This window comes from Nerophis ophidion, linkage group LG19 (genome assembly GCF_033978795.1).
Source record: "Nerophis ophidion isolate RoL-2023_Sa linkage group LG19, RoL_Noph_v1.0, whole genome shotgun sequence".
Classification (NCBI taxonomy): Eukaryota; Metazoa; Chordata; class Actinopteri; order Syngnathiformes; family Syngnathidae; genus Nerophis; species Nerophis ophidion.
The window spans coordinates 37,731,170-37,755,518 of record NC_084629.1 but is presented as its reverse complement, the minus strand read 5'-3'; the positions used below and the strand labels follow the sequence as shown (position 1 = coordinate 37,755,518).

Sequence of the window (24,349 nt, the reverse complement as noted above, 5' to 3'; positions counted from 1 at the left end):
ACGAGCAAATGAACCGTCCATCCGTACATTCGTCCGTTTGTTTCATTGTATTTCGAACAGGCATACAATATAAACGAACGAATGAACCGTCCGTCCGGTCGTACAAACTAACACATTCAATACGAACGAACGAACGAACAAACGCACACACGAACGAACGATGTCTGTTCTTTTTTTTTTGTGTATTTCGAACAGGCATACAATACGAAAAAATGAACCGTCCGTCCGTTCATACGAACGAACACATACAATACGAACGAACGAACAAACCGTCCGTCCATCCCTCCGTCCGTCCGTCGTCTGTTCGTTTGTTTCAGTGTATTACGAACAGGCAAACAATACGAACGAACAAACAAACCGTCTGTCCGTCTATTTGTTCGTTTCATCGTATTTCGAACAGACATACACTACAAACAAACTAACGAACCGTCCGTTCGTACGAACGAACACATACAATACGAACGAACGAACGAATAAACGATCTGTCTGTTCGTTTTTTTCAGTGTATTTCGAACAGGCATACAATATAAACGAACGAATGAACCGTCCGTCCAGTCGTACAAACTAACACATTCAATACGAACGAATGAACGAACAAACGCACACACGAACGAACAAACGAACGATGTCTGTTCTTTTTTTGTGTGTATTTTGAACAGGCATACAATACGAAAGAATGTACCGTCCGTCCGTTCATACGAACGAACACATACAATACGAACGAACGAACGAACAAACCGTCCGTCCATCCCGCCGTCCGTCGTCTGTTCGTTTGTTTCAGTGTATTACGAACAGGCAAACAATACGAACGAACAAACAAACCGTCCGTCCGTCTATTTGTTCGTTTCATCGTATTTCGAACAGACATACACTACAAACAAACGAACGAACCGTCCGTTCGTACGAACGAACACATACAATACGAACGAACGAACGAATAAACGATCCGTCTGTTCGTTTTTTTCAGTGTATTTTGAACAGGCATACAATACGAGCAAATGAACCGTCCATCCGTACGTTCGTCCGTTTGTTTCATTGTATTTCGAACAGGCATAAAATATAAACGAACGAATGAACCGTCCGTCCGGTCGTACAAACTAACACATTCAATACGAACGAACGAACGAACAAATGCACACACGAACGAACGAACGAACGATGTCTGTTCTTTTTCGAACAGGCATACAATACGAAAAAATGAACCGTCCGTCCGTTCATACGAACGAACACATACAATACGAACCAACGAACGAACAAACCGTCCGTCCATCCCTCCGTCCGTCCGTCGTCTGTTCGTTTGTTTCAGTGTATTACGAACAGGCAAACAATACGAACGAACAAACAAACCGTCCGTCCGTCTATTTGTTCGTTTCATCGTACTACAAACAAACAAACGAACCGTCCGTTCGTACGAACGAACACATACAATACGAACAAACGAACGAACAAACGATCTGTCTGTTCGTTTTTTTCAGTGTATTTCGAACAGGCATACAATACGAACAAATGAACCGTCCGAACGTTCGTCCGTTTGTTTGTTTCAGTGTATTACGAAAAGGCAAACAATATGAACGAACAAACAAACTGTCCGTCTGTCCGTCCATTTTTTCGTTTGTTTCATCGTATTTCGAACAGACATATGCTACAAACAAACGAACCGTCCGTCCAGTCGTACAAACGAACACATTCAATACGAACGAACGAACAAACAAACAAACGCACGCACGAAAGAAGTCTGTTCTTTTTTTTGTGTGTATTTCGAACAGGCATACAATACAAAACGAATGAACCGTCCGTCCGTTTCGTACGAATGAACACATACAATACGAACAAAAGAACGAACGAACAAACAAACGACTAAACGATCTGTCGGTTCGTTTTTTTCAGTGTATTTCGAACAGGCATACCATACGAACAAATGAACCGTCCGATCGTACGTTTGTCCATTCGTTTGTTTCATTGTATTTCAAACAGGGATACAATATGAACGAACGCATGAACCGTCCGTCCATCCGTCCATACAAACACATACAATAGGATCGCACGAACGAACCGTCCGTCTGTCCGTCCATTTGTTCGTTTGTTTCATTGTATTTCGAACAGACATACACTACAAACAAACGAACCGTCCGTCCAGTCGTACAAACGAACAAATTCAATACGAACGAATGAAAAAACAAACGCACGCACGAAAGAAGTCTGTTCTTTTTTTTTTGTGTATTTCGAACAGGCATACAATACAAAACGAATGAACCGTCCGTCCGTTCGTACGAACGAACACTTACAATATGAACGAACGAACAAACCGTCCGTCCATTCCTCCGTCCGTCCGTCGTCTGTTCGTTTGTTTCAGTGTATTACGAACAGGCAAACAATACGAACGAACAAACAAATCGTCCGTCCGTCTATTTATTCGTTTCATCGTATTTCGAACAGACATACACTACAAAAAAACGAACGAACCGTCCGTTCGTACGAACGAACACATACAATACGAACGAACGAACGAACGAATAAACGATCTGTCTGTTCGTTTTTTTCAGTGTATTTCGAACAGGCATACAATATGAGCAAATGAACCGTCCATCCGTACGTTCGTCCGTTTGTTTCATTGTATTTCGAACAGGCATACAATATAAACGAACGAATGAACCGTCTGTCCAGTCGTACAAACGAACACATTCAATACGAACGAACGAACGAACACACGAACGAACGAACGATGTCTGTTCTTTTTTTTGTGTATTTCGAACAGGCATACAATACGAAAAAATGAACCGTCCGTCCGTTCGTACGAACGAACACATACAATACGAACGAACGAACGAACAAACCGTCCGTCCATCTCTCCGTCCGTCCGTCTGTTTGTTTGTTTCAGTGTATTACGAACAGGCAAACAATAGGAACGAACAAACAAACCGTCCGTCCGTCTATTTGTTCGTTTCATCGTATTTCGAACAGACATACACTACAAACAAACGTTTGAACGAACACATACAATACGAACGAACGAACAAATGAATAAACGATCTGTCTGTTCATTTTTTTCAGTGTATTTCGAACAGTTATACAATACGAGCAAATGAATCGTCCGTCCAGTCGTACAAACTAACACATTCAATACGAACGAATGAACGAACAAACGCACACACGAACGAACGATGTCTGTTCTTTTTTTTGTGTGTATTTCGAACAGGCATACAATACGAAAAAATGAACCGTCCGTCCGTTCATACGAACGAACACATATAATACGAACGAACGAACGAACAAACCGTCCGTCCATCCCGCTGTCCGTCCGTCGTCTGTTCGTTTGTTTCAGTGTATTACGAACAGGCAAACAATACGAACGAACAAACAAACCGTCCGTCCGTCTATTTGTTCATTTCATCATATTTCGAACAGACATACAATACAAACAAACGAACCGGCCATCTGTTCGTACGAACGCATACAATACGAATGAACGAACGAACTAACCATCCGCCTGTTCATTCGTTCGATTGTAACAGTGTACTTCGAACAGGCATATAATACGAACCAACGAACCGGCCATCTGTTCGTACGAACGCATACAAGACGAATGAACGAACGAACTAACCATCCATCTGTTCATTCTTTCAATTGTAACAGTGTACTTTGAACAGGCATACAAGATGAACGAACGAACCGGCCATCCGTTCGTACGAACGCATACAATACGAATGAACGAACTAACCATCCGTCTGTTCATTCGTTCGATTGTAATAGTGTACTTTGAACAGGCATACAATACGAACGAACGAACCGTCCGTCCGTTTGTATGAACGAACGCATACAATACGAACGAACGAACTAACCATCCGTCTGTTCATTCGTTCGATTGTAACAGTGTACTTCGAACAGGCATACAATACGAACCAACGAACCGGCCATCTGTTCGTACGAACGCATACAATACGAATGAACGAACGAACTAACCAACCGTCTGTTCATTCGTTCGATTGTAATAGTGTACTCCGAACAAGCATACAATACGAATGAACGAACCGTCCGTCTGTCCGTTTGTATGAACGAACGCATAGAATACGAACGAACGAACTAACCATCCGTCTGTTCATTCGTTCGATTGTAATAGTGTACTTCGAACAGGCATACAATACGAACGAACGAACCGGCCATCCGTTCGTACGAACGCATACAATACGAATGAACGAACAAACCATCCGTCTGTTCATTCGTTCGATTGTAATAGTGTACTTCAAACAGGCATACAATACAAATGAACGAACTAACCATCCGTCTGTTCATTCGTTCGATTGTAATAGTGTACTTCGAACAGGCATACAATACAAATGAACGAACCAGCCATCTGTTCGTCCGTTCGTTCGTTTGTTTCAGTGTATTTCAAACAGGCATACAATACGAATGAACGTACGAACCGTCCATCCGTCCATTCGTTTGTTTGTTTTAGTGTATTTCCAACAGTTATACAATACGAACGAACGAAGGAACCATCCGTCTATCCGTCCGTTCGTTTGAACAAACACATACAATACGAACGAACGAACAAACAAACCATCTGTCCGTTTGTTTGTTTCAGTGTATTTCGAACAGGCATTCAATACGAACAAAAGAACCGTCCGTCCTTACATCCGTACATCAGTTCGTTCGTTTGTTTCAGTGTATTTCAAACAGGCAAACAATACGAATGAACGGACGAACCGTCCGCCCGTCTGTCCGTTTGTACGAACGAACGCATATAATACAAACAAACGAACGAACTAACCATCCATCCGTTCATTGGTTCGTTTGTATTAGTGTATTTCAAACAGGCATACAATATGAACGAACGAACCATTCGTACAAACGAACCGTCCGTTTGTATGAACGAACGCATACAATACGAACGAACGAACAGGCCATCTGTTCGTACGAACGCATACAATACGAACGAACCAACCAACCATCCATCTGTTCATTCGTTCGATTGTAATAGTGTACTTCGAACAAGCATACAATACGAACAAACGAACCGTCCGTCTGTCCGTTTGTATGAACGAACGCATAAAATACGAACGAACGAACTAACCATCCGTCTGTTCATTCGTTCGATTGTTACAGTGTACTTCGAACAGGCATACAATACGAACAAACGAACCGGCCATCTGTTCGTACGAACGCATACAATACGAATGAACGAACGAACTAACCATCCGTCTGTTCATTCGTTCGATTGTAACAGTGTACTTCGAACAGGCATACAATACGAACAAACGAACCGGCCATCTGTTCGTACGAACGCATACAATACGAATGAACGAACGAACTAACCATCCGTCCGTTCATTTGTTTGTTTGTATCAGTGTACTTCGAACAGCCATACAATACATAATACATGTACTGCATGTAGAGTAGATGTACTGCATGTAGAGTAGATGTACTGCATGTAGAGTAGATGTACTGCATGTAGAGTAGATGTACTGCATGTAGAGTAGATGTACTGCATGTAGAGTACATGTACTGCATGTAGAGTAGATGTACTGCATGTAGAGTAGATGTACTGCATGTAGAGTAGATGTACTGCATGTAGAGTAGATGTACTGCATGTAGAGTAGATGTACTGCATGTAGAGTAGATGTACTGCATGTAGAGTAGATGTACTGCATGTAGAGTAGATGTACTGCATGTAGAGTACATGTACTGCATGTAGAGTAGATGTACTGCATGTAGAGTACATGTACTGCATGTAGAGTAGATGTACTGCATGTAGAGTAGATGTACTGCATGTAGAGTAGATGTACTGCATGTAGAGTACATGTACTGCATGTAGAGTAGATGTACTGCATGTAGAGTACAGGGTGGAGTGGACAAAGTGCATTAGTGAGCATGTGCGCCGGCAGAGTCATTATTAAAGTGTACCTTGCTTAAATCCACAGAAGTGTTTTCTCTGCTGGCGTCCTCTTTCCCATCTGGAGCTGCTAAATGAGACTGTGATGATGTCATCTGACCTGGATGAGGGTTACAGTTAGCATACTATTATTGTATTAGTATTACACTTGTATTACACCACTATGTCATCTGCCCTGGATGAGGGTTAGATTTAACATACTGTTAATATATTATTGTTATACTTTTATTACACTATTTTGTCATCTGAGCTGGATAAGGGTTACAGTTATAATATTATTACATTATTACACTTGTACTTACTGTATTATAATACTTATACTTGTATCATACTATGACATTATCTGACCTGCACAAAGTTTAGAGGTATTATACTATTATAAAACGTTATACTATTATTATACTATAATGACATCACCTGACCAGGATGAGGGCTTAAGTTAATATACTATTATCATAGTGTTATTACGCTATTATGATGTAATCTGTGCTGCACAAGGGTTAGTTATTACACTATTGTTATACTATTATTATACTATAAAATACATATATTATACTAATATTATATTATTATACTATGTCATCTGATCTGCACAAGAGTTAGAGTTATTGCTCTATTATTATAATAGTAGTATACTTTTATTTTACTACTATGACATTACCTGACCTGCATAAGGGTTAGAGTTATTATACTACTATTATTATACTACTATTATACTATTAAGAAACTATTATTATATTAGTTGTATACTATTATGAGGTCATCTGACATAGATAAGGGTTATACCATTAGTTTATTATTATTATTATTATTCTATTGTTATACTGTTATTAAACTATATTATACTATTATTATACTTGTATGGTGTAATCTGATCTGCATAAGGATTAGTTATTATACTATTGTTATATTATAAAATACATATGTTATACTAATATTATACTATGTCATCTGATCTGTTATTGCCCTATTATTATAATAGTAGTATACTTTTATTTGACTATAATGACATTACCTGACCTGGATAGAGGTTAGAGTTATTATACTAGTACTATACTATTATACTAGTTTTATACTATTATGAGGTCATCTGACCTGGATAAGGGTTGTACCATTTTATTATTATTATTATACTATTGTTATACTGTTATGGAACTATATAATACTATTATTATACTTGTATGATGTAATCTGATCTGCACAAGGATTAGTTATTATACTATTATACTATAATTTACATATATTATACTAATGTTATATTATTATACTATGATGTCATCTGATCTGCACAAGGGTTAGAGTTATTACACTGCTATTATATTAGTATTATACATGTATTTTACTATTATGACATTACCTGACTTGGACATGGGTTAGCGTTATCATACTACTATTATACTATTAGTATACTATTATTATACTAGTTTTGTACTATTATGTGGTCATCTGACCTGAATAAGGGTTATACCATTATATTGTTACTTGTATTTTATTATTATGACATTACCTGATCTGGATAGGGGTTAGAGTTTTTATACTATTACGAAACTATTATTATACTAGTTTTATACTATTATGAGGTCATATGACCTGGATAAGGGTTATACCATTATTTTATTTATTATTATTATTATTATACTATTGTTATACTGTTATTAAACTATATTATACTATTATCATACTTGTATGATGTAATCTGATCTGCACAAGGATTAATTATTATACTATTGTTATACTATTATTATACTATAATTTACATATATTATACTAATATTATATTATTATACTATGATGTCATCTGATCTGCACAAGGGTTAGAGTTATTACACTACTATTATATTAGTATTACACATGTATTTTCTTATTATGACATTACCTGACCTGGACAGGGGTTAGCGTTATCATACTACTATTATAATATTATTGTACTACTATTATACTATTACTATACTATTATTATACTAGTTTTGTACTGTTATGAGGACATCTGACCTGGATAAGGGTTATACCATTACTATATTATTACTTGTATTTTATTATTATGACATTACCTGACCTGGATAGGGGTTAGAGTTATTATACTATTATTATACTATAATGTACATATATTATACTAATATTACATTATTATACTATGATGTCATCTGATCTGCACAAGAGTTGGAGTTATTACACTACTATTATATTAGTATTACACATGTATTTTTCTATTATGACATTACCTGACTTGGATAGATGTTGGAGTTATTATACTACTATTATACTAGTCCGAAACTATTATTATACTAGTTTTATACTATTATGAGGTCATCTGACCTGGATAAGGGTTATACCATTATTTTATTTGTTATTATTATTATTATACTATTGTTATACTGTTATTAAACTATATTATACTATTAGTATACTTGTATGATGTAATCAGATCTGCACAAGGACTAAGTATTATGCTATTGTTATACTATTATTATACTATAAAATACATATATTATACTAATATTATATTATTATACTATGATGTCATCTGAACTGAACAAGAGTTACAGTTATTGCCCTATTATTATAATAGTAGTATACTTTTATTTTACTATTATGACATTACCTGACCTGGATAGGGGTTACAGTTATTATACTACTATTATACTATTACGAAACTATTATATTAGTTTTATACTATTATGAGGTCATCTGACCTGGATAAGGGTTATACCATTAGTTTATTATTATTATTAATATTATACTATTGTTGTACAGTTATTAAACTATATTAAAGTATTATACTTGTATGATGTAATCAGATCTGCACATGGATTAGTTATTATACTGTTATACTATTATACTATAATGTACATATATTATGCTAATATTATATTATTATACTATGATGTCATCTGATCTGCACAAGGGTTAGAGTTATTACACTACTATTATATTAGTAGTTATATTAGTGTTATACATGTATTTTATTATGACCTGGACAGGGATTAGCGTTATCATACTACTATTATATTATTACTATACTATTATTATACTAGTTTTGTACTATTATGGGGTCATCTGACCTGGATAAGGGTTATACCATTATTATATTATTATACTATTGTTTTACTGTTATACTATATTATACCTTTATGATGTCATTTGACCTGGATGAGGTTTATTATTATACTATTATTATACTACTATGATGTCATCTGACCTGCACAAGGGTTAAAGTTGTTATACTACTTTTATACTATTACTATACTACTATTATACTAGTTGTATACTATTATGAGGTCATCTGACCTGGATAAGGCTTATACCATTATTATATTATCATTATTATAGTATTATTATACTGTAATTATACACTTTAATAATATTATTATACTTATATGATGTCATTTGACCTGGGTGAGGTTTATTATTGTACTATTATTACACTACTATGATGTCATCTGACCTGCACAAGGGTTAGTTATTATACTATTGTTATTCTATAGGTATGCTATAAGATACTATTAGATAGTCTACTTCCTAAGCAAAGATAAGAAGAGAAGAGTCCATTCCCTCACCGTTCTTGTCCAGGTGGACGTCTGAGGCCCGTCGACTCAAGTCCGCCAGAGAGCGCATGATTGGCAGGCGCTTGGTCAGCTTCTTCTGGTTCTGGTGATGGTGGCGCTTCAGCAGGGTCTCATGCACCTTCTTCCTCAGCTCCTCACCCAGCGGGGAGTACAACTCCTGCTGGTCCAACACCATGTCTGCACACCCAAGTATCAGGGGTCAACACCATGTCTGCACACCCAAGTATCAGTGGTCAACACCATGTCTGCACACCCAAGTATCAGTGGTCAACACCATGTCTGCACACCCAAGTATCAGTGGTCAACACCATGTCTGCACACCCAAGTATCAGTGGTCAACACCATGTCTGCACACCCAAGTATCAGGGGTCAACACCATGTCTGCACACCCAAGTATCAGTGGTCAACACCATGTCTGCACACCCAAGTATCAGTGGTCAACACCATGTCTGCACACCCAAGTATCAGTGGTCAACACCATGTCTGCACACCCAAGTATCAGTGGTCAAAACCATGTCTGCACACCCAAGTATCAGTGGTCAACACCATGTCTGCACACCCATGTATCAGTGGTCAACACCATGTCTGCACACCCAAGTATCAGTGGTCAACACCATGTCTGCACACCCAAGTATCAGTGGTCAACACCATGTCTGCACACCCAAGTATCAGTGGTCAACACCATGTCTGCACACCCAAGTATCAGTGGTCAACACCATGTCTGCACACCCAAGTATCAGTGGTCAACACCATGTCTGCACACCCATGTATCAGTGGTCAACACCATGTCTGCACACCCAAGTATCAGTGGTCAACACCATGTCTGCACACCCAAGTATCAGTGGTCAACACCATGTCTGCACACCCAAGTATCAGTGGTCAACACCATGTCTGCACACCCAAGTATCAGTGGTCAACACCATGTCTGCACACCCAAGTATCAGTGGTCAACACCATGTCTGCACACCCAAGTATCAGTGGTCAACACCATGTCTGCACACCCAAGTATCAATGGTCAACACCATGTCTGCACACCCAAGTATCAGTGGTCAACACCATGTCTGCACACCCAAGTATTAGTGGTCAACACCATGTCTGCACACCCAAGTATCAGTGGTCAACACCATGTCTGCACACCCAAGTATCAGTGGTCAACACCATGTCTGCACACCCAAGTATCAGTGGTCAACACCATGTCTGCACACCCAAGTATCAGTGGTCAACACCATGTCTGCACACCCAAGTATCAGTGGTCAACACCATGTCTGCACACCCAAGTATCAGTGGTCAACACCATGTCTGCACACCCAAGTGAGGGTCTGCTGGGACGTTCTGGCAGAGTCTCCTGTCAGAGAGAGTTTCAATTCCCACCTCTGGAAGAACTTAGAACATGTCACGAGGGAGGTGCTGGAAATTGAGTCCGAGTGGACCATGTTCCGGACCTCTATTGTCGAGGCGGCTGATTGGAGCTGTGGGCGCAAGGTAGTTGGTGCCTGTCTTGGTGCCTTCAAGCTGAAGAAAGAGTCCTATCGGGTCCTTTTGGCTCATGGGACTCCAGAGGCAGTGGACAGGTACCGACAGGCCAAGCGGTGTGCGGTGTGCGGCTTCAGCGGTCGCGGAAGACAAAACTCAGACATGGGAGGAGTTCGGGGAAGCCATGGAAAACGCCTTCCGGACGTTTTCAAAGTGATTCTGGACCACCATCCGCCGCCTCAGGAAGGGGAAGCAGTGCACTGTCCACACCGTGTATGGTGAGGATGGTTTGCTGCTGACTTCTACTGCGGATGTTGTGGATAGGTGGAGGGAATACTTCGAAGACCTAAATCCCACCAACACGTCTTCCTATGAGGAAGCAGTGCCTGGGGAATCTGTGGTGGGCTCTCCTATTTCTGGGGCTGAGGTTGCTGAGGTAGTTAAAAAGCTCCTCTGTGGAATAGTGAGAACCGCCCGGAGTTCCTTAAGGCTCTGGATGCTGTGGGGCTGTCTTGGTTGACAAGACTCTGCTGCATGGCGTGGACATCGGGGGCGGTACAACTGAATTGGCAGACCGGGGTGGTGGTTCCTCTCTTTAAGAAGGGGAACTGGAGGGTGTGCTCCTACTATCGTGGAATCACACTCAGCTTTCCCGGTAAGGTTTATTCAGGTGTACTGGAGAGGAGGCTACACCGGATAGTCGAACCTCAGATTCAGGAGGAACAGTGTGGTTTTTGTCCTGTTGTGGAACTGTGGACCAGCTCTATACTCTCCGCAGGATCCTTGAGGGTGCATGGGAGTTTGCCCAACCAGTCTACATGTGCTTTGTGGACTTGGAGAAGGCATTCAACCGTGTCCCTTGTGAAGTCCTGCTGGGAGTGCTCAGAGAGTAAGGGGTATCGGACTGTCTTATTGTGGCGGTCCGCTCCCTGTATGATCAGTGCCAGAGCTTGGTCCGCATTGCCGGCAGTAAGTTGGACATGTTTCCAGTGAGGGTTGGACACCGCCAAGGCTGACCTTTGTCACCTATTCTGTACATAACTTTTATGGACAGAATTTTTAGGCGCAGTCAAGGCGTTGTGGGGATCCGGTTGGTGGCTGCAGGATTAGGTCTCGGCTTTTTGCAGATGATGTGGTCCTGATGGCTTCATCTGGCCAGGATCTTCAGCTCTCACTGGATAAATTCGCAGCCGAGTGTGAAGCGACTGGGATGAAAATCAGCACCCCCAAGTCCGAATCCATGGTGCTCGCCCGGAAAAGGGTGGAGTGCCATCTCCGGGTTGGGTAGGAGACCCTGCCCCAAGTGGTGGAGTTCAAGTACCTCGGAGTCTTGCTCACGAGTGAGGAAAGAGCGGATCGTGGGGTCGACAGGCGGATCGGCGCTGCGTTTTCAGTAATGCGGACGCTCTATCGATCCGTTGTGATGAAGAAGGAATGGCAAAGCTCTCAATTTACCGGTCGATCTACGTTCCCATCCTCACCTATGGTCTTGAGCTTTGGGTCATGACCGAATAGGACAAGATGACGGGTACAAGCGACCAAAATGAGCTTCCTCCGCCGGGTGGCGGGGCTCTCCCTTAGAGATAGGGTGAGATAGCTGCTCCTCCACATGAAGAGGAGCTAGATAAGGTGATCCGGGCATCTGGTCAGGATGCCACCCGAACGCCTCCCTTGGGATGTGCAGAGAAGTTAGAGATAAGATCATAAGACTCGAGAAGATGCAGATCAGATGAGAAGATACAGAAGACAGGAGAAGATGATTGAGAAATGATTGGGATCTGAGTCGAGGATGTTGTTGTGGCTTGTGCAGCCTTTTGAGACAATTGTGATTTAGGGCTATATAAACAAACATTGATTGATTGACATGAGAAGATGCAGACAAGATGAGAAGATACAGATAGAATAGAATATGAGGAGATAAGAAGGGCCCTCATGACCAGACTACCAGGCAGGTCAGTGAGGGTGTGGGCCCTCATGACCAGACTACCTGTCATGTCAGTGAAGGTGTGGGCCTTCATGACCAGACTACCTGACATGTCAGTGAGGGTGTGGGCCCTCATGACCAGACTACCTGCCAGGTCAGTGAGGGTGTGGGCCCTCATGACCAGACTACCTGTCATGTCAGTGAAGGTGTGGGCCTTCATGACCAGACTACCTGCCATGTCAGTGAGGGTGTGGGCCCTCATGTCCAGGCTACCTGCCACGTCAGTTAGGGTGTGGGCCCTCATGTCCAGGCTACCTGCCATGTCAGTTAGGGTGTGGGCCCTCATGTCCAGGCTACCTGCCATGTCAGTGAGGGTGTGGGCCCTCTTGACCAGACTACCTGCCATGTCAGTGAAGGTGTGGGCCCTCATGACCAGACTACCTGCCATGTCAGTGAGGGTGTGGGCCCTCATGACCAGACTACCTGCCATGTCAGTGAAGGTGTGGGCCCTCATGACCAGACTACCTGCCAGGTCAGTGAGGGTGTGGGCCCTCATGACCAGACTACCTGCCATGTCAGTGAAGGTGTGGGCCCTCATGACCAGACTACCTGCCATGTCAGTGAAGGTGTGGGCCCTCATGTCCAGGCTACCTGCCATGTCAGTTAGGGTGTGGGCCCTCATGTCCAGGCTACCTGCCATGTCAGTGAGGGTGTGGGCCCTCATGACCAGACTACCTGCCATGTATGTGAGGGTGTGGGCCCTCATTACCAGACTACCTGCCATGTCAGTGAAGGTGTGGGCCCTCATGACCAGACTACCTGCCATGTCAGTGAGGGTGTGGGCCCTCATGACCAGGCTACCTGCCATGTCAGTGAGGGTGTGGGCCCTCGTGACCAGACTACCTGCCATGTCAGTGAGGGTGTGGGCCCTCATGACGAGACTACCTGCCATGTCAGTGAGGGTGTGGGCCCTCATGACCAGACTACCTGCCATGTCAGTGAGGGTGTGGGCCCTCGTGACCAGACTACCTGCCATGTCAGTGAGGGTGTGGGCCCTCATGACGAGACTACCTGCCATGTCAGTGAGGGTGTGGGCCCTCATGACCAGACTACCTGCCATGTCAGTGAAGGTGTAGGCCCTCATGACCAGACTACCTGCCAGGTCAGTGAAGGTGTAGGCCCTCATGACCAGACTACCTTTTAGGTCAGTGAGGGTGTGGGCCTTCATGACCAGGCTACCTGCCATGTCAGTGATGGTGTGGGCCCTCATGTCCAGTCTACCTGCGACGTCAGTGAGGGTGTGGGCCCTCATGTCCAGGCTACCTTCCATGTATGTGAGGGTGTGGGCCCTCATGTCCAGGCTACCTGCGATGTCAGTGAGGGTGTGGGCCCTCATGTCCAGACTACCTGCGACGTCAGTGAGGGTGTGGGCCCTCATGTCCAGGCTACCTGCCAGATCAGTGAGGGTGTGGGCCCTCATGTCCAGTCTACCTGCGACATCAGTGAGGGTGTGGGCCCTCATGTCCAGGCTACCTGCCACGTCAGTGAGGGTGTGGGCCCTCATGTCCAGGCTACCTGCCACGTCAGTGAGGGTGTGGGCCCTCATGTCCAGTCTACCTGCGACGTCAGTGAGGGTGTGGGCCCTCATGTCCAGGCTACCTGCCATGTCAGTGAGGGTGTGGGCCCTCATGTCCAGGCTACCTGCGACGTCAGTGAGGGTGTGGGCCCTCATGTCCAGCAGCACGGTGCCGTTGATGATGCAACCCCGCAGCTGGAACAGGCTGTGCAGCGACAGCGTGGCCACGTAAGGTTTGCTCCAGCGCTCGCCTCCGTCCTCCACGTCCTCCTCAAACTTCAACCACCTGAGGACACACCTGTTGGAAGTCACCTGGCCACACACCTCAAACACGACACAAAGCCTACTAAATGTGAGAATTTTGTAATATGTTTGTGTGGATGCTTCACTATTCGGTCAACATCCTTTTGTCCTACTCATTTGGGTGGTTCTTGAACTCACCATAGTGTGCGTTGTGATGCAACAGTTTGTTTACGTGTGAAAATATACCTGCTCCTTTGTCTCATTTTGTCCACTAAACATTTTATATTGTGCCTGAATGCACAAAAGGTGCGCTTTGTTGACGTTATTGACTCGTGTGGCGGGTAGAATAAATATTACTTTTCAACATTTCTGTCAACGAAGATTTGCCCGTGACACATGGTCATTTTGATAGTAGGCTAATATAGACACTTGCATCATGTGTTGTCGTCATTATAACACTTATACAAGACTTTTAAAGTTATTTTGATAGTAGGCTAATATAGACACTTGCATCATGTGTTGTCATCATTATAACACTTATATAAGACTTTTAAAGTCATTTTGATAGTGGGCTAATATAGACACTTGCATCATGTGTTGTCATTATAACACTTACATAATACTTTTAAAGTAATTGTGATTGTAGGCTAGTATAGCTACTATAGACACTTATATCATGTGTTGTCCTCATTATAACACTTACAATATAAGACTTTTAAGGTCATTCTTATAGTAGGCTAATATTGCTAATATAAACACATACATCATGTGTTGTCTTCATTATGAGACTTATATAAGACTTTTAAAGTCATTTTGATTGTAGGCTAATATAGCTGATATATAGACACTTACATCATGTGTTGTCTTCATTTTAACACTGTATAAGACTTTTAAAGTAATTCTGATAGTAGGCTAATATAGACACTTGCATCATTTGTTGTCGTCATTATAACACTTATATAGGACTTTTAAAGTCATTCTGATAGTAGGCTAATATTGCTAATTTAGACACTTACATCATGTGTTGTCTTCATTATAACACTTACTATACAAGACTTTTAAAGTCATTCTGATAGTAGGCTAATATAGCTAATATTGACACTTACATCATGTGTTGTCTTCATTATGAGACTTATAGAAGACTTTAAGTAATTTTGATAGTAGGCTAATATAGACACTTGCAACATGTGTTGTCCTCATTATAACACTTACTATATAAGACTTTTAAAGTCATTCTGATAGTAGGCTAATATTGCTAATATAGACACTTACATCATGTGTTGTCTTCATTATGAGACTTATATAAGACTTTTAAAGTCATTTTGATAGTAGACTAATATGGACACTTGCATCATGTGTTGTCTTCATTATAACACTTACATAGACTTTTAAAGTCATTTTGATTGTAGGCTAGTATAGCTAATATAGACATCATGTGTTGTCTTCATTTTAACACTTATAAAAGATTTTTAAAGTCATTCTGATACTAGGCTAATATTAATAATTTAGACACTTACATCATGTGTTGTCTTCATTATAACACTTACTATACAAGACTTTTAAAGTCATTCTGATAGTAGGCTAATATAGCTAATATAAACACTTACATCATGTGTTGTCTTCATTATGAGACTTATAGAAGAATTTTAAAGTAATTTTGATAGTAGGCTAATATAGACACTTGCATCACGTGTTGTCTCCATTATAACACCTATATAAGACTTTTAAAGTCATTTCGATAGTAGACTAATATGGACACTTGCATCATGTGTTGTCGTCATTATAACACTTACATAAGACTTTTAAAGTCATTTTGATTGAAGGCTAGTATAGCTAATATAGACAATTACATCATGAGTTGTCGTAATTATAACACTATATAAGACTTTTAAAGTAATTGTGATTGTAGGCTAGTATAGCTAATATAGACACTTACATCATGTGTTGTCTTCATTATGAGACTTAAATAAGACTTTTAAAGTAATTTTGATTGTAGGCTAATATAGACACTTGCATCATGTGTTGCCGTCATTATAACACTTACATAAGACTTTTAAAGTCATTTTGACTGTGGGCTAATATTGCTAATTTAGACACATCATGTGTTGTCTACATTATAACACTTACTATATAAGACTTTTAAAATCCTCCTGATAGTAGGCTAATATAGCTAATATAGACACATCATGTGTTGTCTTCATTATGAGACTTATATAAGACTTTTAAAGTCATTTTGACTGTGGGCTAATATTGCTAATTTAGACACTTACATCATGTGTTGTCTTCATTATAACACTTACTATATAAGACTTTTAAAATCATTCTGATAGTAGGCTAATATAGCTAATATAGACACATCATGTGTTGTCTTCATTATGAGACTTATATAAGACTTTTAAAGTCATTTTGACTGTGGGCTAATATTGCTAATTTAGACACTTACATCATGTGTTGTCTTCATCATAACACTTACTATATAAGACTTTTAAAATCATTCTGATAGTAGGCTAATATAGCTAATATAGACACATCATGTGTTGTCTTCATTATGAGACTTATATAAGACTTTTAAAGTAATTTTGATAGTAGGCTAATATAGACCCTTGCATCATGTGTTGTCGTCATTATAACACTTACATAATACTTTTAAATTAATTGTGATTGTAGGCTAGTATAGCTACTATAGACACTTACATCATGTGTTGTCTTCATTATGAGACTCATATAAGACTTTTAAAGTCATTTTGATAGTAGGCTACTATAGCTAATATAGACACTTACATCATGTGTTGTCTTCATTATGAGACTTATAGAAGACTTTTAAAGTCATTTTGATAGTAGACTAAAATGGACACTTGCATCATGAGTTGTCTTCATTAAAACACTTATATAAGTCTTTTAAAGTCATTCTGATAGTAGGCTAATATTGCTAATTTAGACACTTACATCATGTGTTGTCTTCATTATAAAACTTACTATATAAGACTTTTAAAGTCATTCTGATAGTAGGCTAATATAGCTAATATAGACACTTACATCATGTGTTGTCTTCATTATGAGACTCATATAAGACTTTTAAAGTCATTTTGATAGTAGGCTACTATAGCTAATATAGACACTTACATCATGTGTTGTCTTCGTTATGAGACTTATATAAGACTTTTAAAGTCATTTTGATAGTAGACTAAAATGGACACTTGCATCATGTGTTGTCATAACACTTACATAAGACTTTTGAAGTAATTATGATTGTAGGCTAGTATAGCTAATATGGACACTTACACCATGTGCTGTCTTCATTATAACACTTATATAAGACTTTTAAAGTCATTCTGATTGTAGGCTAGTATAGCTACTATAGACACTTACATCATGTGTTGTCTTCATTATGAGACTTATATAAGACTTTTAAAGTCATTTTGATAGTAGGTTAATATAGACACTTACATCATGTGTTGTCTTCATTATGAGACTTATATAAGACTTTTAAAGTCATTTTGATATTAGGTTAATATAGACACATCATGTGTTGTCTTCATTATAACACTTATAGGACTTTTAAAGTCATTTTGATAGTAGATTAATATAGCTAATATAGACACTTACATCATGTGTTGTCTTTATTATAACACTATGTATAACTTTTAAAGTTATTTTGATCGTAAGCTAATATAAACACTTGCATCATGTGTTGCCTTCATTATAACTTACAATATAAGACTTTTAAAATCATTCTGATAGTAGGCTAATATTGCTAATATAGACACTTCCATCATGTGTTGTCTTCATTATGAGACTTATATAAGACTTTTAAAGTAATTTTGATAGTAAGCTATTATAGCTAATATAGACACTTGCATCATGTGTTGTCTTCATAATGAGACGTATATAAGACTTTTAAAGTAATTTTGATAGTAGGCTAATATTGACACTTGCATCATGTGCTGTCTTCATTATAACACTTATATATGACTTTTAAAGTCATTTTGATAGTAGGCTAATATAGACACTTGCATCATGTGTTGTCGTCATTATAACACTTACATAAGACTTTTAAAGTAATTGTGATTGTAGTCTAGTATAGTTAATATGGACACTTACATCATGTGTTGTCTTCATTATAACACTATATAAGACTTTTAAAGTCATTCTGATAGTAGGCTAATATAGCTAATATAGACACTTACATCACGTGTTGTCTTCATTATGAGACTTAAATAAGACTTTTAAAGTCATTTTGATAGCTGGCTAATATAGACACTTGCATCATGTGTTGTCATCATCATAACATTTACATAAGACTTTTAAAGTAATTGTGATTGTAGGCTAGTATAGCTAATATAGACACTTACATCATGTGTTGTCTTCATTATAACACTTACTATATAAGACTTTTAAAGTCATTCTGATAGTAGGCTAATATTGCTAATATAGACACTTACATCATGTGTTGTCTTCATTATGAGACTTATATAAGACTTTTAAAGTCATTTTGATAGTAGGATAATATAGACACATCATATGTTGTCTTCATTATGAGACTTAAATAAGACTTTTAAAGTCATTTTGATTGTAGACTAATATGGACACTTGCATCACGTGTTGTCTTCATTATAACACTTACATAAGACTTTTAAAGTCATTTTGATTGTAGGCTAGTATAGCTAATATAGACACTTACATAATGTGTTGTCTTCATTATAACACTATATAAGACTTTTAAAGTCATTCTGATAGTAGGATAATATTGCTAATACAGACACTTACATCATGTGTTGTCTTCATTATGAGACTTATACAAGACTTTTAAAGTCATTTTGATAGTAGGTTAATATAGACACTTGCATCACATGTTGTCGTCATTAAAACACTTACTTAATACTTTTAAAGTAATTTTGATTATAGTCTAGTATAGCTACTATAGACACATCATGTGTTGTCTTCATTATAACACTATATAAGACTTTTAAAGTAATTTTGATAGTAGGCTAATATAGACACTTGCATCATGTGTTGTCTTCACTATAACATTTATACAAGACTTTTAAAGTCATTTTGATAGTAGGTTAATATAGACACTTGCATCACATGTTGTCGTCATTAAAACACTTACATAAGACTTTTAAAGTCATTTTGATTGTAGTCTAGTATAGCTACTATAGACACTTACATCATGTGTTGTCTTCATTATAACACTATATAAGACTTTTAAAGTAATTTTCATAGTAGGCTAATATAGACACTTGCATCATGTGTTGTCTTCATTATAACACTTATATAAGACTTTTAAAGTCATTTTGATTTTAGGCTAGTATAGCTAATATAGACACTTACATCATGTGTTGTCTTCATTATAACACTATATAATACTTTTAAAGTCATTCTGATAGTAGGCTAATATGGCTAATATAGACACTTACATCATGTGTTGTCTTCATCATGAGACTTATACAAGACTTTTAAAGTAATTTTGATAGAAGGCTATTATATCCAGTATAGACACTTACGTCATGTGTTGCCTTCATATTTTCACATGGATTTTAAATGTTTGTGTCCCCAGACCAGACAGACGAGTCTTGACAACAACTGTACCTGGCACTCTCCCGCCACTCCAGCTGGCCCCCCTCCCTCACAAAGATCTCATCCATCTCCGTGAAGAGGTGGTGAGGAAGGTGGTCCTCGTCCTCATCCTCAGCGCCCAGAAGAAGGTGGACTCTCTGCGAGGGAGTGTCTGGGAGGAACACAAACAACTTAGTCCACTGAGACTGCCGTGCACTCAGGTATTTGAACACCTCAGACTGGATCTGCTCCTCCTTGTTGTCCCTCACCCTGGGTCAAAGTTCTTGGTTCTTCCTCTCTAAACTGCTTTGGACAGGATTGGATTGTTCCTGACAGACTTTGTGTCCAACCTTCCAAAAGCATTTTCGGACTATAAACCGCTACTTTCTTTTACCTTAAATCTAATCATTGTTCAGTCGGCCATTTAGCATGTTATGGACTCACCTTCGACTTGCAGAGGACATGAGGAAATGCACACAACGCACGTTGGCGCCGCTACCACTATTTCCATTTTTAGTACCCACTCTGACTCCAGTCTCACCCCAGCATGACTTCTGAGGACCAGTGGGACTAGAACTTCACTTCCGGGACCAAAAATAGGTTTAGAAACAAGACCAAAGGTTAAAGTGTGGAATCCTCGAGCTTGATTGACTGATTGGTTAAGAGGTGTGTCTCAGTACTTTTGTCCATTTGGTGATCGGCACACAGGATAGTAGTACAGTAGTAGTACAGTAGTAGTACTGTGGTAGTACTAAAGTAATACAGTAGTAGTACAGTGGTGGTACTGTAGTATTACAGTGGTAGTACAGTGGTAGTACAGTAGTAGTACATGTTAGTGCAGTAAATGTACAGTTATAGTACAGTAGTAGTACAGTGGTAGTGCAGTAATTGTACAGTAGTACAGCGGTAGTGCAGGGGTAGTACAGTAGTTGTACAGTAGTAGTGTAGTAATAGTACAGTAATAGTATAGTGGTAGTACAGTAGTAGTACAGTGGTAGTGCAGTAGTAGTAGAGTGGTGGTAGTAGAGTGGTGGCACAGTGATAGTACAGTAGTAGTAGAGTGGTAGTAGTAGAGTGGTGGTAAAGTGGTAGTAGTAAAGTGGTAGTAATATAGTGGTGGTAGTAGTAGAATGGTGGTAGTAAAGTGGTGGTAGAGTGGTGGTAGTAGAGACGTAATAGTAGAGTGGTGGTAGTAGAGTGGTAGTAATTGAATGGTGGTAGTAGAGTGGTAGTAGCAGAGTGGTAGTAGTGTATTGGTGGTAGTGGAGTGGTAGTAGAGGGGTGGTTGTAGAGTGGTGGTAGTAGAGTGGTGGTAGTAGAGTGGCGGTAGTAGAGTTGTAGTAGAGTGGTGGTAGTAGAGTGGAGGTAGTAGAGGGGTGGTAAAGTGGTGGTTGTAGAGTGGTGGTAGAGTTGTAGTAAAGTGGTAGTAGTAGAGTGGTGGTAGTACAGTAGTGGTAGTACAGTAGTGGTAGTAGAGTGGTGGTAGTAGAGTGGTGGTATAGGGGTGGTAGTAGAGTGGTGGAAGTAAACTGGTGGTAGTAATGTGGTGGTAGTAGAGAGGTGGTAGTAGAGGGGTGGTATTAGAGGAATAGTAGTAGAGGGATGGTAGTACAGTGGTGGTAGTAGAGTGGTGGTAGCAGAGTGGTAGTAGTGTATTGGTGGTAGTGGAGTGGTAGTAGAGTGGTGGTAGTTGAGTGATGGTAGTAGAGGGGTGGTTGTAGAGTGGCGGTAGTAGAGTTGTAGTAGAGTGGTGGTAGTAGAGTGGCGGTAGTAGAGTTGTAGTAGAGTGGTGGTAGTAGAGTGGCGGTAGTAGAGTGGCGGTAGTAGAGTTGTAGTAGAGTGGTGGTAGTAGAGTGGTGGTAGTAGAGTGGCGGTAGTAGAGTTGTAGTAGAGTGGTGGTAGTAGAGTGGCGGTAGTAGAGTTGTAGTAGAGTGGTGGTAGTAGAGTGGTGGTAGTAGAGTGGTGGTAGTAGAGGGGTGGTAAAGTGGTGGTTGTAGAGTGGTGGTAGAGTTGTAGTAAAGGTGTAGTAGTAGAGTGGTGGTAGAAGAGTTGTGGAAGTACAGTAGTGGTAGTACAGTAGTGGTAGTAGAGTGGTGGTATAGAGGTGGTAGTAGAGTGGTGGAAGTAAACTGGTGGTAGTAATGTGGTGGTAGTAGAGAGGTGGTAGTAGAGGGGTGGTAGTAGAGGGATGGTAGTAGAGTGGTAGTAGTAGAGTGGTGGTAGTACCGTAAAGAGGAGACTCGCGTCCCTCCAGAAGGGTGTGCACCTGCTCCCTGCTCCTCCGTCTGTGCTTGTTGCCATGGTGACCATGTCTGCCACGGCTGCGCTGCCTGCTGCTGCCCAGAGGCACGTGGACCCCGATGTACAGAGTCCTGTGTCCTGCAACACACACACACGTCAACCGCTGAGTGAGTGTGTGTGTGTGTGTGTGTGTGTGTGTGTGTGTGTGTGTGTGTGTGTGTGTGTGTGTGTGTGTGTGTGCATGTGTGCGTGTGTTTATTTGTAGTGTGTCAATGTGTGTAATTGTGTGTGTTTGTTTATTTATTGGTAGTGTGTCTTTGTGTCTATCCGTAGTGTATCTATGTGTTTATTTGTGTGTGCGAGTGTGTGTGTGTGTGCATGTGTGCGTGTGTTTATTTGTAGTGTGTCAATGTGTGTAATTGTGTGTGTTTGTTTATTTATTTGAAGTGTGTCTGTGTCTATCCGTAGTGTATCTATGTGTTTATTTGTGTGTGTGTGTGTGTGTGTTTGTATATTTGTGTTTATTTGTATAGTATCTGAGTGTTTGTGTGTCTGTGAGTGTGTGTTTATTTGTGTGTGTGTGTGTATTTGTGTTTATTTGTATAGTATCTGAGTGTTTGTGTGTGTGCGAGTGTGTGCTCATTTGTGTGTGTGTGTGTGTTTATTTGTGGCGTATCTATGTGTTTATTTGTGTGTGTGATTGTGTGCGTGTATGTTTATGTGTGTGTGTGTTTATTTGTATTGTATTTATGTGTTTATGTGTGTGTGTGTGTGTGTGTGTGCACGTATGTTTATGTGTGTGTATCTCTGTGTGTGTGTGTGTGTGTGTGTCGTTGTGTTTATTTGTTGTGTATCTATGTGTTTATTTGTGTGTGTGATTGTGTGCGTGTGTGTTTATTTGTGTGTGTGTGTGTGTGTGTTTGTGTGTATTTGTAGTGTATCTAATTGTTTATTTGTGTGTGTGTTTATTTGTATGTGTGTGTGTGTCTTTGTGTTTATTTGTAGTGTATCTAATTGTTTATTTGTGTGTGTTTTTATTTGTGTGTGTGTGTGCGTGTGTGTCTTTGTGTGTTAATGTGTGCGTGTCGGTGTGTGTTTACTTGTGTGTGTGTCTTTGTGTTAATTTGTAGTGTGTGTGTGTGCCGTTGTGTTCATTTGTAGTGTGTCTAAGTGTAAAGTGTAATGTGTAGTGTGCTCGTGTGTGTTTATTTCCTTGTGTGTGCGTTTGTGTTTATTTGTACTGTGCCAATGTGTTTATTTGTGTGTGTGTTTGATCATTAAGTTGTGTGTATGTGTGTTTATTTGTAGTGTGTGTGGGTGGGTGTGTCTTTGTAGTGTGTCTATGTGTTTATTAGTGTGCGCTTGCATGAGAATGTGCGCGTTTGTGTGTGTGTGCGTGTGTGTGTGTGTATTTGTGTTTATTTGTATAGTATCTTAGTGTTTATTTGTGTGTGTTGGTGTATGTGTGTGTGTGTATTTGTGTTTATTTGTATAGTATCTGAGTGTTTATTTGTGTGTGTGTGCGAGAGCGTGTTTATTCGTGTGTGTGAGTGTGTTTATTTTTAGTGTATCTATGTGTTTATTTGTGTGTGCGTGTATGTTTGTGTGTGTCTGTGTGTGTGTGTTTATTTGTATAGTATCTGAGTGTTTATTTGTGTGTGTTTGCGAGTGTGTGTGTGTGTTTATTTGTAGTGTATCTATGCGTTTATTTGTGTGTGTGATTGTGTGCGTGTATGTTCATGTGTGTGTGTGTGTGTGTATCTTTGTGTGTGTGTGTGCGTGCGTGTGTGTCTGTGTTTATTTGTAGTGTATCTATGTGTTTATTTGTGTGTGTGATTGTGTGCACGTGTGTTTATTTGTGTGTGTGTGTGTCTTTG

At 39.8% G+C, this 24,349-nt stretch overlaps 1 protein-coding gene across 1 annotated transcript in view; it reads right to left on the bottom strand.

Annotated features, from left to right (window-relative positions):
* The window catches only part of LOC133537714 (sodium-driven chloride bicarbonate exchanger-like), a 131,504-nt gene that overhangs the window by 60,253 nt on the left and 46,902 nt on the right, over positions 1-24,349 (bottom strand). The window contains exons 9-13 of the mRNA XM_061878805.1: positions 22,458-22,610; positions 20,265-20,403; positions 14,555-14,715; positions 9,448-9,633; positions 5,902-5,990 (exon numbers count right to left, since the gene is read on the bottom strand). Coding sequence (XP_061734789.1) covers positions 5,902-5,990; positions 9,448-9,633; positions 14,555-14,715; positions 20,265-20,403; positions 22,458-22,610 — 728 coding nt within the window. The remainder of the gene's footprint in view (positions 1-5,901; positions 5,991-9,447; positions 9,634-14,554; positions 14,716-20,264; positions 20,404-22,457; positions 22,611-24,349) is intronic.